The 14,772-nt window shown below is 40.4% G+C and overlaps 1 protein-coding gene across 4 annotated transcripts in view; it reads right to left on the reverse strand.

Moving 5' to 3' along the window:
• Positions 1–14,772, reverse strand: part of brsk2a (BR serine/threonine kinase 2a) — a 175,187-nt gene that overhangs the window by 25,563 nt on the left and 134,852 nt on the right. For all 4 annotated transcript variants that reach the window (XM_084932976.1, XM_084932974.1, XM_084932973.1 and 1 more), the window contains 5 exons: positions 13,649–13,765; positions 8,142–8,175; positions 7,943–8,011; positions 6,306–6,452; positions 1,337–1,368 (listed from right to left, as the gene is read on the reverse strand). In XM_084932976.1, coding sequence (XP_084789102.1) covers positions 1,337–1,368; positions 6,306–6,452; positions 7,943–8,011; positions 8,142–8,175; positions 13,649–13,765 — 399 coding nt within the window. The remainder of the gene's footprint in view (positions 1–1,336; positions 1,369–6,305; positions 6,453–7,942; positions 8,012–8,141; positions 8,176–13,648; positions 13,766–14,772) is intronic.

The raw sequence follows: 14,772 nt of genomic DNA on the forward strand, positions 1-14,772 counted from the left end.
CACATTTGTCAGACAAATGTCACCTCTCATTCATTCATTTATAAGTTCATTCATTCAGCCAGTCACTTGACAAGCCAGCCTGCCGTGCAGAGACAGATAGCATGGCAACTTCCTCACTGACAAAACTCATACCACATTAGTCTTCTTGCCTAGCTCTTGTCTCCTCTTGTTTCTTATATCAGTCTTCCTGTGTTTACATGATCTTTCAGTACAGGACAGAAACCATAACTCAGCCCCTTCCAAGATGCAGACTCTCCTCTGATGATTCATCGTTGGTATTGCATTGCCAAAAGCAATCCTCAAACCTACTGGTAAATGTTTTTAATACTTAACAAAACACTTGTAAATTATTAAAATTTATTATAAGAACACTTATGAGAAAAATAAATAAATCTCATGATAATGGCGAGCATATTTGAAGACGTAAACACTTTAAATCGTGGATACAGATAAGTAGGATGCTTAAAGACACCCCCTTAAAAACTGATTTTCTCTTCTATTGAATGGTGTTGTTATTAAGTCAAGACCTACAGGGCTTTATACACCTTCACAAATTAAGATCGTGGATGACAAGGAGGTTAAGTAAATTCTTCCACTTGATCACTTTTCACTTTAATCAAGTAGTGTAAATTTAAAAACAGTGTAATTTTCAAAAAAGACTGACCGCACACAAAAAAAGGCATCTAGAACCCAAAGTTTGTGGAACTACAGTGAAACAGAGACAGTTGTTTGAATGATGTTCCAGGAAAAGCCTATGTTGTCAAATTATAGCAAATCTACGGATCGATAATGGCCAAACCGGTTACGACTAGGCCCCTTTTTGAATAATGTGCTCTGGATGGAAAGCTATAAGATAGAGACACAACTGGAGCCTTTAGTAGAAGAGTCTCATGCATACTCTATTTGTGTATTCATATCTCTAGCATTTATTAATTTGTTTTCCCAGTTAATAAACTCGTTTATTTACAAGTGTACTATAAATTATCTCAAAAGATTTGTTAGCCTAAAAAAGGTGGGTACACCCCTTTCGACATGTCAAACGCTGGGTACACTGAGGTTAGCTGGGTTCAGTCTAGTCTTCATCATCTCGGTTCCTGCTGCCCTGCTCTCTGTTCAGCTGACCATATGCCTCACATCCTCTTTCACGCACTACCAATTTACCCCCACAGCCTCGAGAGTGGAGTCGTGCCCTGCTTAAATGTACTCTTGTGTACAGAGCTGGAACTCAAAGTCATTTTTCATGTGCCAGCTCCCTTCAGGTTTACGAGCCCTGCAGAATAGCTGAATGGAGGACAGGAGTGTAAACATAAAGAAAAAAAAACAGTGGACTACTTACATGTACCATGTGTGCTTCTGGATCTGTTCTAACTGGAGAAGTAATGAGAAAAGAAAAAATGAAGATCAGTTCACAAAATGCAATTCACTGGAAAATAGCATCATGTTGTTGACAAGAGAATAAAAAGATCAACGAAGGTATAGAAATTGTTGGTACATTACAACGCCAGTAAGTATTGAGCTTACGAAGTTTCAAGGAAATAAAACAGAGACAATACAGGCAGGTTAAGGTGTGGAAGTAAATAATGAGACCTTCAAATGTTAATACTGCCAATGGAAAAAAAACATATTGAGGAAAAGAAGAGAAAGGTTCAGCAAAGGCAAAAAGAGAAAGGTGATACAACTGAGCTAAACACAGGGAATATTATCTCCCTCACACATGCAGCTGACCCTGCCAAGCCCTCTGGTCTGAAGGGAATCTCCTATTCTCATCCTCTTCCCATTTCACTGACTCACACACTCCCTTTTTTTAATACTACCCTTGTCATCGCACATCTAGAGTGGCCACTTTGTCACCAACCCTGTCAACGTAGTCTTTTGTCAAAAAAGGAAAAGCAGTAAGAGAGGAACAGTGGGCAAAATAGCAACAAAGGAAGATGTCTGCTAGAATGACTCCACGGTGTTTCAACTGCCCACAGAAGGAAAGCGGATCAATGTCACTGCTGGGACTTTTTAATTTGCTCAAGCTGTTGTTGTGGAACCACAGGAGATACACATGACAGCTCTAATTATTGTCACTTATTCAGATGCATAGTTCTCGTGTCAGTGTCTCCATCAATGTCTTGATGTTACCACTTCCCTAGAGAATTTACCTCTGTGCTTCAGCACCGATGCATGCCTTCCTGAGATGTTAGTGCAATCACAGAGCCGAGAAGACTGTGGTTACTGACTATAGGTGACTCTACCACAGAGGTCGTGATATTGACAAGGACACCCTGCCAGTCAGATAGAGACTAGTGGGTGACCTACTCTGTCCGACTTTTATTGAAGGCCTGGAGGCAAGAGTCTGATATCGCACACAGGGTTGAAAGTGATGTGGTTTGAAACGTAGAATCACATCAATCAATTTCTAAATGTGTCACTACTGATTCCAGCTGCTTTCAGGCAGAAGAGATGCTGTATAATACTGGCTGAGAATGTTCTGTCCACATCGAGGTGTATATTTATCAAGGTGCTGCATATGTAATTCTCAGCTTACTTGTGTTTGTAGGTCTGTAAGGAGAAAGAGAACAGTCACATGGCTGTTCGGTGGGGGAAGGACCACAATCCGTGTTTACAGTAGAGACTTACTCTGTTGTTTCAAGTCATAATATACAGAAACACATAAAGTCAGATGTATAAGTATTTGGAAACTGTGTAACTGAAAGATGTGCTCGAAGTTAAAACTTTCAGCTGTGATTCAAGGGATTTAACAAAAGATTTAATCCTTCTAGTTTCACAGGCTCCAAACTAATTGCATAATTTAATGATAAGCAGTCGTGTTACGGCCATGAATCAAAGAATTCCAGCTGAATGTTTTTAGCAACAAAATTACCAAGGTTGTGTCACTGCCTAAATACTTACAGACTTTATTCAATTAAATATACAGTTAAGAACAGCTTTTACACAATGAACAAACATTGAATTAACCTCCTAAGACCCAAACTCTTTCATGGCATGCATTTTTAATTTCTCTTTGCTATTTGGGGCGACTGGGACCTGATGAATGTAAAAAGAAAGAATTACGTAGAATATATAAAACATATAATATGTACGTCCTGCTCGTACTCGATTGAACCCCATGTGACTGATGGAAATGTTCTAACTATTCATGAGATAGATTCTGCAAGGTGCCCGAAACTTGCATCGGAGATTTTGGTTCATGTTGCTGCACATCCTTGATGTGGGTTTCCTGTTCCACTAAATTCCAAAGTTGATCTCTTGGATTGAGATCTGTAAACTATGGAGGCCATTTGTGTACGGTGAACTCATTGCCATGTTCAAGTAACCAGTTTGAGATGATTTTAGACGATGATTAGCTCTGACGAGGCACATTATCCTGGTCATGAAGGGACAGACATGGTCAACATCAATATTCAGGTAGGCTGCGCCGTTTTAGATATGCTCACTTGGTGCTAAACAGTCCAAAGTGCGCCAACTGCCTGAACTGTTGATACAAAGTAGGGGGTCTATTTATGCTTTCATGTTTTTCATCCAAATATTGCATCAGAAATGGAGACTAATATATTATAAAAATATAAAATTTTCCAATTTTGGTGAGTTAATGCTAATTGTAGCCTTGGTTTCTCTGTTCTTAGCTGACAGGAGCAGTCCCTGGTCTGTTCTTCAGCTGCTGTTGCAAATCTGCTACAAGATCTGACGTGTTGTGGTTTTAACAAGTGGTTATCCCAGCATTTCAACAGTGTGTGAAATCACCTTTCTTCCCATTCTGATGCTTTTTTTTTTTTTTTTACTTAGCAGGTTGTCTTGACCATTTCTGCTGCCATGTGATTAGCTGAGTAGCTGTTCTTATTAAAAAGCAGCTTAACATTTGGCTTAAGAAGAAGAGATGTTCTTTTCCTCCACATGAATGCTAAACCCCATTTTCTTCAGCTTTACTCTTACTGTAGTCATTGCAGTCTTTGTAATTGCTGAGAGAGCAGTAACAGAAGGATCCTTAAGTATTTCAGATTCCGAGATAACACTTGCCAATTTTGGCAAGTCTTTAAAAGATTACATTGGCCTAAAAACAATTGTCATCATTAAAACAAAGTGTTTCAGTCCACTTCTAAAAAGGTTCTGGTGTCTCTTAGAAAACCAAAACACCTTCTTTATTTCCATCTAGCAACTTTGGTATTTGATCGACACCATGCCCATGAAGGTATTATCTGCCTTTGATGAACTGCTCTTTATTATAGTAATCTAGTCAATCCTCTTTATTACTCAGGTACCACGAGGAGGCAGATCTTTCCACGGTGTCTTTTATCATTTGAATACTGAAGATGAGATGATTGCGCTGAGGTGGTTGGCTTAGTTGCCTCTGGGTCCCTGACTGCACAGACAGGAAATGGAGAGAAAGGCTTTTATTGGCCTAAGCCCCTTAATCCCAGGTACGTGCCCTCCCACTCAAACTCTGTGGAGGCCTTGACTTTGTGTGTTTACTTGTGTGCGTCTACTTACAAACCTAATTAACAGAAGGTGACAATAGACCTACTGAAACACAGCCTGTATTTAGAGTCTGATTACCCCATTGATTTGATTCAGCAAACATTATTATGGAAATAATCCCACATAAGTGAATGTCATATTCCATTATGATGTCATTTTTGCCCCTCAGTGTACCTGGCTCAGGTCTGACTAGCGGTCACTATAAACTCCACGAATGCTCGATCTAACGAGGATATTTGACATTCCTCGAGGTTACAACACATCCCCTGAGCTCTGTGTGGAGTCCTGATGCAAGAGAGGAGCAGACAGGTAGCATATTCTCTCCCAGCAGCATGGTCTGCATGTAACCCTTTGACTAGGACATTGCTGGAGGCTGGTGGACATATCTAGGGAATCTCAGGGTGACCTGTCCTCATCAGACAGAGGGACCAGAAAAATAAATAATATAGTGTGCATAGCGCATAATAAAAAGGTTTGATCTTTCTGTTTCTTGTTTCAATACAAATGAGCATCCTACATATGAAAATCACTTTTCATGTCGGTTTCTAAACTTTATTTTTCTGCTGCTACTCCTGCCGCTGTTTTTCACATTCCTGTTACTTTACTCTTACTCATTCTGACACGGTTTGAGATGATTTAAGGCATAAAGAAATGGAGCAGCAACATTCGCCAAGGGTGGTGTCATCACATTTGCTTACAGGCAAGTGCATGAAAATAGTTTTGTTTGATGCACTGATTCACAGAGATACCTGGAGAAGCTGTGTGCATACAGTAAAAATGAGGATGTGATCAAATACAGTAACTTGCAGACTGGGTGTAGCTTTGTGCACTGTTCTGAATGCAAAATGCAGGATAACAAAGAAGGGCTCCACTGTCTCTCTGGTGGACATGTCCGTTTTTTAGTTCTTTCATTATTTACATTCGCCTTTGTCCATCTCTCTCAACCCGACACTCCGTCCTTTATATCTCTGTTCTTGCTCTCTAATCCGGTTACCTTGCCAAGGTGATCAGTTATTGGCACTGTGAAGTGTGCGGTACACAAGCAACGCTCCTCTCCTGAATCCACACAATGTACTTGAATTTACACAGAACTGGGAATGATACGAACACATTTGTATCAAGAAAGAACAACAGCACCAAACTGATACTATATATTTTAGTTTAAGTTAGTTGATGTTACTCTTACTCCACATCTGTCCAAATATTTTCCAGGAATAGTTTCTTGAATTACGTATAAAATTAATTTGTGGCTTCTAAAATATAATTAGTAAACACTGTTGGTAGTAAATATTAACTACGAAATATTTTTTGCTGATAGACTGTACTGTTTAAGTTCTAGGTACTATACGAATACTGAAATAAACTAGATAAAAGTAGAACCTTCTTCACTCCATTTGTGAGGCAGGTTATTGCACCCATCTTGGAGAACTTTCAAAAGCTGTTCAGTGGAAATATGCTGTCTCATTTGCAACTGTCTTTTAATGTAGTCCTAGGCAGACTCAGTGATGTTGATGTGATAATAGGACATTATGTTGATGCTGAGGACTCTGCAAGGCCATGTTATCTGTTGCAGAAGTTCCTCTTCTTATTGAAGATTGCTCTTTATGATTCTGTCTGTATGTCTGGGCTTGCTGCAATGCTAACAATCTTAACTTCTAAAATGCCCCTAAAACCTCTGCACCATATTAGATTTCATGTCCCTTTTATTCCCTATGCATAAAGAGGTAAGGTTGCAAAGTGTACTGAGTACTTTTATGTGCATAAAAGATATGCACAAATACACACAATTCTAAGTTAACACTGAGTCTCTTTACTGAACTGACCGTTAATCTTTTGGAGGCATCCACTTCAATCATGCCACGGAGAAGGTTCTGACAATCTGGAGGGATGAAGTGTGGCATGTGAAACACACCCAGCTTCACCTTCTCCAAAAGATTCCTTAAGTTGTCATCATCAAACGGTAGGGCGCCCTGAAGAAACATAAAGGCAGAGAAAAGAGAAAAGAAAAGAGACTGAAATGATAGTTGGCAGACGTGACAAGTAGGAGCAGGGAACTAAGTAGAGAAGAAAGAATTTGTGCTTAATACAACAGCAGCATTATGACAGGGAAAATGATTTTAACTGACTGAAGTCACAAAAGAAAAAAAAGATTATTAATGACTAACAAGACTCGCTAGAAGAAACAAAAACACATTTCGAATCTTAATCCTGCACGACTTAAAAATTCAGCTTGCTTTCGCAACTCATTCAACTCTCCAGTTGGAGCATTTTGCCCTAAACAGCAACGCTAAATAAATAATAAACAGCAGTGAGCTGAAAACAGGGCTTCGCTAATAATTACCCAGATTTCTCATTTACCTCATTCATTTAGAATTCTTTCATAAGAGTCATTTATCAGAGGGTGCTGACACCTCACAGATGTAGCAATTTGATGAATGGCAACCTCAATCACAAGAGAAGATGGAGGGGTGGAGAAAGATGGAAAGGGTGAGGAAAATACAGAAAGAGCTGCTGAGAAATAAAGAGGCAGGAAAAAGGAAGGTAGACTTGTGTAACAGATGATCTGAGTGCAGCCTAACTCCTGCGGAGTATGCGTGTCTCCCACAATCAGACAAATGGTTATCTCGCGGCTAGTCAGCAGGACGAAACTGAAGAGAGACAGCATTTTTCTGCAGTCAAGCAGCAGAGGCGGAAAAAAAAACTTTTGTTTGGAGCGAGAAAAGCGCGGTCATGATGGAGATAATGGTAAGCAACATCAGTTTTATGCAACACAACAGTACTAAGTATACTATCCTTAAAACAAGTGCACACACATATAAGACAGACAGAGTGGAGGGAGAGAGCGGCAAAAACAAAGACAAATACACAGGGCCTGTGGCCAAAAGCTGCCCTGTCAGCATTGGTATTTATTTTAGGCTCTTGTCTTTCAGTTTGGCTGTATGAATTATTCATGGAGCTGGAGTGTGTAGGAACTACAGTACAGCTGTTGATGAAACAAAGCTTCGGGGCTGCATGGCTGGGGAACCACAGACATAATGCAGCTAGAGAATAGACCTGATTATGGATACAGCGTCGTCTGTGGGTACAGGATAATGAATAAAAAGATGCTTCTTTTCTCTGATCTTCTGTAGCACAACTATATCAGCTAGAGGGTGTTTCTGCAACATTTGGTTTTTTTTTTTTTCATTTAAATGACAGAATTTGAATTTAACTCCTTAACACCTGAGTTTATGTCAGAGGCTCCGTGGTGAGTTTAGGCTAGCACTCCCTTTTTATTTCTCAAGCCTCACTTCCGTTCTTTATTTATTCACTACGATGCAAAGGCTAGACTTACTCCTGGATATGACACAAAAGCAACACTTCATGGCAAAATTGTATTACGCAATATGCCTCTAGAGATGTTAAACTGGGTGTCAGTATAATATTAACATCATTTACTGAAGAACAAGCTGACACTCACCACCAACAGAGCAAAAAGAATGACCCCACAGCTCCAGACGTCTGCTTTCCTCCCGTCATACTTCTCTCCCTAAGGGCAAAACATTGTGTTAGACAAGTTTAGACTGAACGTTAAGGCCAACTGAAACAAGACGGAGGATGACTAAAAATAAGTTAGCACAGGAGGAATGAATATTGTGATTCTGTGAGTATTCACTTACCCTGATGACCTCTGGACATGCGTAGTGTGGAGATCTGTTGGAAAAGGAGCAAACAGATACAGAAGGTTCAAGTTATCTAAGGACTTTTTTTCAGTTGTGCTGCAGAGTAAATAAAAGTTCACAACAGAGAAAACAAACAAGCATAAGTCACTGTCTGAAAATATGAAGACAACAATTTATGCAGACAGTAAAAGTCTCCAGCGAACGTAGATCAAGATGTGTTTTAGGAGTTTAGGGGTCCTGAGAGTGTTTGGATGTCCTCTGCCTTGCTCAGTCAAGGGCATCCTCTCACAGCAGACGGTGAACAGACCCACTAATCTTTACAGCCCCTGGATAGACTGACAGTAAAGCCAATGACTAGATTGACATATCAATATCATATGAAGATTTATGGAGCTACCTTGCAAAGACCCCTCCATAAGCCCAGGTCTATGGATGAGTGCAGCATATGGGTGACTTGTTACTCTATATATTAATTCTTCTCACTGTTTGACATTCTTATATTTTTAAGGGATTCTCTGGAAATCAATTAATCAGATAAAAAAAACTTAATTTCTTTGCTCCTCAAAACAAATCACCTGTCTCCCTAAACCTCTTACCGTTATGAAATGTGTTGTCCACCTCTTTGTCTCACTCTGTTTAATGGCATAGCATTTGGGTCGACCGAGGGACTACGTAGTTTGTAAACAGCCTTTAGATTGGCTGTTTTCTTGTGCACTCAAGAATACCAGCTCTGACAGCCCAGCTTATTCAGACTGTCAAAATACTGGCCAAAAACAAACACGGCTACCGTGCCAACTCGGGATCTCCAAGTGCCTGTGCAAATAAGTACTTGATGACTTTTCTTCAAAGAAAAAAAACCATCAGCTCTGCACTCATTTTACTTCATGAAGGCCACAACACACAAGGCATGCAAAACCTATAGCTTTGTCCCATTTAGGTCATTCCTTGTCAGTTCATCAAATGCCACACGTTCCCCTACAGCTTTGGTTTCGACGGGACTTCAAATCTACTGTCAAAGACTGGGAATGCAAATATTTTCTTTCTTCAAGCATCCACCATTCTATGCCACACTCTTGACAGCCTATATTCACAGAGCCATAGTAGCAGATATTGACACAGAAAAAAAATATGGAACTTCATGTGTAAAAACATACCTAACCTTCATCCACTGGGACACGTAAATCAAAAAAAAAACAAACCAACAGAAATGCAAAATTTTAGCATTTCTTCAGGCAAATTTGTGAGAGTGAGGTGGGAGTTTTTTTGTTTGTTTTCTGTACGGTTTCTTTTGTGTTACATTTCATGAATTCAGATGGGTTCAGATGAACTGACCCACATATAAGAGGTGGAAGTAGCCAATAGGTCAAATAGCTGAAGCCAATGCATCAGTACTTTAAAGCGCAGTACCACTGGTGGTTGCTACAAAAAAGGATCCATGTAGTTCTTTTATAAAGAAGGGTTTAAAAAAAAAAGAGGTAAGTCAGTAAAATGCTTCATGTTATTAGGATTTTTTGATCAAAAATTTTTAAAATAAAAGTATTACTCTTTTATCTAATGAAAACGTTTAATGTATTCATCCTCTAAAGGTGCGGCCACTTTTGGTATGCCTTAGGAACACCGGGTCTAGGATGAGCTTTGTAGTGCTCACTTTGAAACACTCAGTCCACTCATTATTTTATGTTTAGAAAGCCCCTTCTGCTATTATGATAACTGATATCTGACTTTTGAAAGGCTAACCTAGTTCAGCTGCAATGTTTCCCACTATCACAGCTCTATTTAGTAAGTAATTTGCTGCCAGCGACTCGCAGCACAAGCTTAACTACACCAGGTATACAGTGTTTCATTAAGTTAACAACCATTCAATGACACGATAAAATCCATCCGAGTACGCTTCAGTGAACAAGCCAGTTAACGGGGTCAATGCTGCAAAGTTCCTTTCACATTTGATTGCGGATCAAGTATGGGTGATATTGTAGAAACATCCATGCTGCTCACACCAGGTTCAGGTTATATGGTGGGACACTAAAGATAAATAGAAAACCTTGAGAGCCACTTCCCACTGACTAGAAAAATGTAGTCTTTAGAAAAACAGTTCAACGTGGGTTTGGCATTACATCAATCTTTTCTCTGTCTTTCTCAAACTAACACCACTAGCATCACATAAATAAAATCAACAGGCAGGAAAGGACTGTCTTCTATTTTCAGAGAGCAACAAATAACACAAAATTGATGCATAAAAAGTTGGCTTTATCTCATGTATAGAGCTCATGAGTCGTAACTGTCTAGAGAGGGATTTCTGGACCTCTACAATACACAGTATACTGGACACATATGTATGAAGGGATGTATCGTGATCTTAAGAGATGTGAATTACCACAGAAGCATAGAAAGAAGCGCTGAGACACTGAGACATAAAGCTGATCTTCATGAAAATTCATCTTTTTGGACTAAATCCCAAACTCCCAGCTGGGTTTGTACAGACAGAGGAAGAGGTTGTATTTGCATCCCAGAATCCATATTTGAATATGCTTGCCAATGCATCTGCTATACATCTGCATGTCTGCACGTATTTATGTATGTGCTCTGAGGCTCCCACTACTCTACCTGGGGCAAGTTTCATCTTCACTCAGCTCCATTACCCACAGCAAATGGAATACATTTGTGTCAGACTGCTGCATGATGAGAAGGGGCCAGATAAATGTGTTTAATTAAAAACTGTCATATCTACACTTAGAGACGGGACAGTCAGAGGGGCATGAATAATCAATAACAACACACATACACACATATTAGGAAACAGCACGAAGACACGAAAACATTAATGGCGCCAACATTCTGCTATGAGACGCACATGTATACAGACAAGATCTAATCAAGACTGTAAGACTCGTGTTTTTGGTGCCGTAGGGTTGTTCAGATAGACACCTGATCTCTCTGTAAATGACAATGCTCAAAGTGATTGCCAATCAAGATGCCATTTGCTTGTTTTCTCGTTACTGTATCAAATTATTATCATTAGTAATAATGTAAAACTAATTTAATTTGCAAGCCATCATTTTCAACTCCAACACACATGGGAAGCCATATGCATACACAATACAAAAGCATGTCAATACATATCCACACACAAACATGGACACATGTGCAAACTTTGAAATTAATATGCAGATGGGAAGTGGCTAAATTTATTGATTGGAAAAAAAACAGTATTTCTCTCAATTGTCTTCTCATTTCCTGAAGGTGGTAGGTTCTGTGTTTGTGCTGTGTTTGTGTCAGGGAAACAATTTAACGTAAGGGGTTGCTTTTATCTTCACTCTTCTCTCCTATATATTCCCGCCTCACAGATGTGGAGTCAGAGTGGAGGAGAGACAGATGCAGGGCACGCAATGTCAAATGACTTGATGACGACTTATGTTATTAGGAGCGCAATCAAGTGTTAATCTGTAAAAACAAAAAATCGTGAACAGATGTGGGCCCCAACCAAACTGCGTGCATGCATTTGTTTCATGGACAGCTCTGTGTTCATGCTTCCAACAGGGTACTTTTAGTACTTTATAAATTTAAGAGGGCAAAGAATATTCATTCCACCTCTATCAAATTAAGGCTTGCTCCGAGTGAGTGGCAGCAGAATGCAATCAAATATAGATCAAGTTGGTCAAAAGATACTGCTGAGTAAGAGCTGCTGCATATAGGCTTTCTAGGAAAATAGAAAACTTTAATGTGGTCATCAAAGCTGAACAATGACTAAACGGTGGACACATCTGACTTGCAGATTGCTATGCGCACTGCTTTGAGTTGGCCTGATCTCTACCGATGAGTCATGAGAGCTTAGGCATTGTGCGACTGCTGAAAAAAAATTATGCAACAGTTTCAACCGGATGCATGTGTTTGCATGCACATGCACAATGAACGCGCGTGTGTGTTATATAAAGGGAGGGAGTCAGAGACAGAGAGGCACCCAAACAAGCAGAGGACATAGGGACTTAGAGGTGAGGGATGAACTAAGCCTGTTCTGTGTGCGCATGTGTGTCGCTGTATTGCGTGTGTAAAGTGTGTGTAACTTCAGTTTCAGCTGATTTGGAGGCTTAATCTGGACAGAATCAATCTGAGCTGGGGACAGCTGTCACAGAGCATATATCCAGCCGTGCACAGAGTGTCATGTGCAAATGCAGAGGAAATATTTTCCCAAGACATCCACTTTACAAGCAAGATAACAACTTAGACCACTCAGTTTGAGCAAATTTGTGGAACCATTTCTAGAGTGTTATGGATGTCTGTCACAAGTGTGTGCAAGACTTTGAGCCAGCTCTGTGACATCAAAACATGGACTCATCATTACTTCCCTATCGAGTGCCTGCTTGTGTTCTATATATGTTTTAACAGGTGAACTATACCTACTTATCAAAACTCTATGTTATTTTACTCCATCACTAGACAATAAGACTTCATTATCTTGGGAAAATAATTGGATATTATGTATCGGAATTTCAGGAGCAGGTCCACGCCTCCAAACACGCTCCTTCCGGCTGTCATCTATATAGGTTCCCCCAGTTCTGCAAGCTGATCATTCTCGTTTATGTGCCCCACCCTCCCTCCCTCCTTCTTCTCCGTTCTTCAACTTCTTCACTTCTGTTTAGTACATGGGGATCTGCCAGGCCCGGGAGCCATCGCCAGTCCCCTTCGAGGCCTTCGCCAAACCGCAGCTCAATTCACGTCAAAGCATTCACTTTTACCTACTAAAACGCTGTCAAACTTAAATGAGGACGTGGGCCCAGCTAGTGAAAAAGAGAATAAAGATAACAATGCACTTCTATCATATTGGGTTGTGCTTAAATATTCAAATCTTTTTGAAGTGAATTTAATGGAAGAGTGAAATGAATTGCTTTAGAGGACTACAGTGCAGCAGGGAGGTGTTTCTGTTAATCCATGGTGTCACTGAGTTTATGAACCCAGTGCTTAAAAGTCATCATAAAGTGTGTTGCCTTTTATTGATAAATATGACCCTGCACAATGACCGCCACACCTTAGGGTTAAAGAAAATCACTCCCACAATAAAAGAGACCTCGGTCCTTTTTCGAGTGTAGTCCCACTTTAAAAGTGACTCTTCCTGCAAGCAAATTCATTAATGTCATGGGATTGATGTGCCTGGTGCGGTTGTGACTATTAGATCATAAACCCAGTGTGAAATATTAGAAGACGGGAGCAGTAATGTGTGGCCATGGCCCTGGCCACGCTCATCGCCAGATACCACAGTCGGTGATAGACACTGAAAGTGTCTCCTGAAGAGATCAGCACAGCACGATTATGGGCACTTTGACAACGCTGCACCTAGCTGAGAGCCTGATGGCTCCACTCACTCCACTTAGTCTCTCTGACTTCTCCCCGTTTTCCTCTTCCATAGCAGCATTTCCACCTCCACTATGACCTTTTAATTACTCCCTCGGGACATCTGATATCTAATATCATTCAGTACATACAGACATTACATTTGTGATTCTACTTACCCACAGCTGGTTTCCAACAAACTATCGCCAACCTGAAGGGAAGCCATGCCAAAGTCTGCTATCCTGATGTTGTTCTTTTCATCTAGCAAGAGGTTCTCTGGCTTTAGATCCCTGTGACTGAAAGAAAATGAGATAGAAACATGCAGCAGTTAATGAAACGTGAAAAAGCTCATCATATTTAATAAAAGCAAGTGATACTGAGGAGAAACAAAAGGGGCCCTGAACGGTATATCAAACACCTGTGCACCACACTTGGATCAATGCATGAACAAGACATAACAGTAACCAGCTATTGCTGCTACCATCGTGCTCTTGGCAACACCTCTCTCCTTTGATCTGTCCAAGCTAAAACTAAGGGCTCCCACCTTGTAACTGCACTGGTAAAAGGTGTGAGAGCCCCCTGCTGTGTCCTTTTCTCCTTCTGTTTCCTTCTCTCTTTGTCCCTCAGCTCCTTCCTCTCATCTCCCAGACAGCCACCAGCAAACTGGCTGAGCAAAGGGCATCAAGGGGAGGCAACCGCAGAGGTGGTGTTCATTAGATGCCATTCAGTACCACTAAACACAGCAAGGGGGATAATATCCAGCAGACATAATCTCCCTACTTAAAAGGAACTGTTGAGAGAAATAACTTTCTGATGCTGACTCTGAGGTTAAGACCTCAATTTTGATGAGTGGCTCTTCAAAGAGGAGTGGCGTTAGCATTTTATTGGATGTTTAACATCTCTTCCCGGGTTGAGGGTTCTATTACGTCATACTGTACAGTTCTTGTGATGTCTGCCAATGCTGAAGAGGGTAGCACAGACATGTATATGTATGTGTATACGCTGACACTTACTTGGCTATCTTTTCTACAATCTTTATGTACTTCCTTAGTTTCCATTTTGCTTTAATAGGAGGTCTTGGGTATTGGAGAGCCCCAGAGTTATCTGGACTTTCATCTTCCTGCTACTCTAATGATAGGAAGGGAAGATAGAACAATAGCTGGATGTGACTGCCTTTGAAGAGTGCCTCATCACAATGGACATTTAACCTTAGATGACATCAGTTGCTGTAAAACTCGTTTCCTGTCCCGAGGGATTAACTGTCAGCTGGCTTGTTATCATCATCCTGGCAGTCTCTGTGATC

This window comes from Perissodus microlepis, chromosome 7, assembly GCF_051167445.1.
Source record: "Perissodus microlepis isolate ML-2025 ecotype Zambia chromosome 7, ASM5116744v1, whole genome shotgun sequence".
Taxonomy (NCBI): Eukaryota; Metazoa; Chordata; class Actinopteri; order Cichliformes; family Cichlidae; genus Perissodus; species Perissodus microlepis.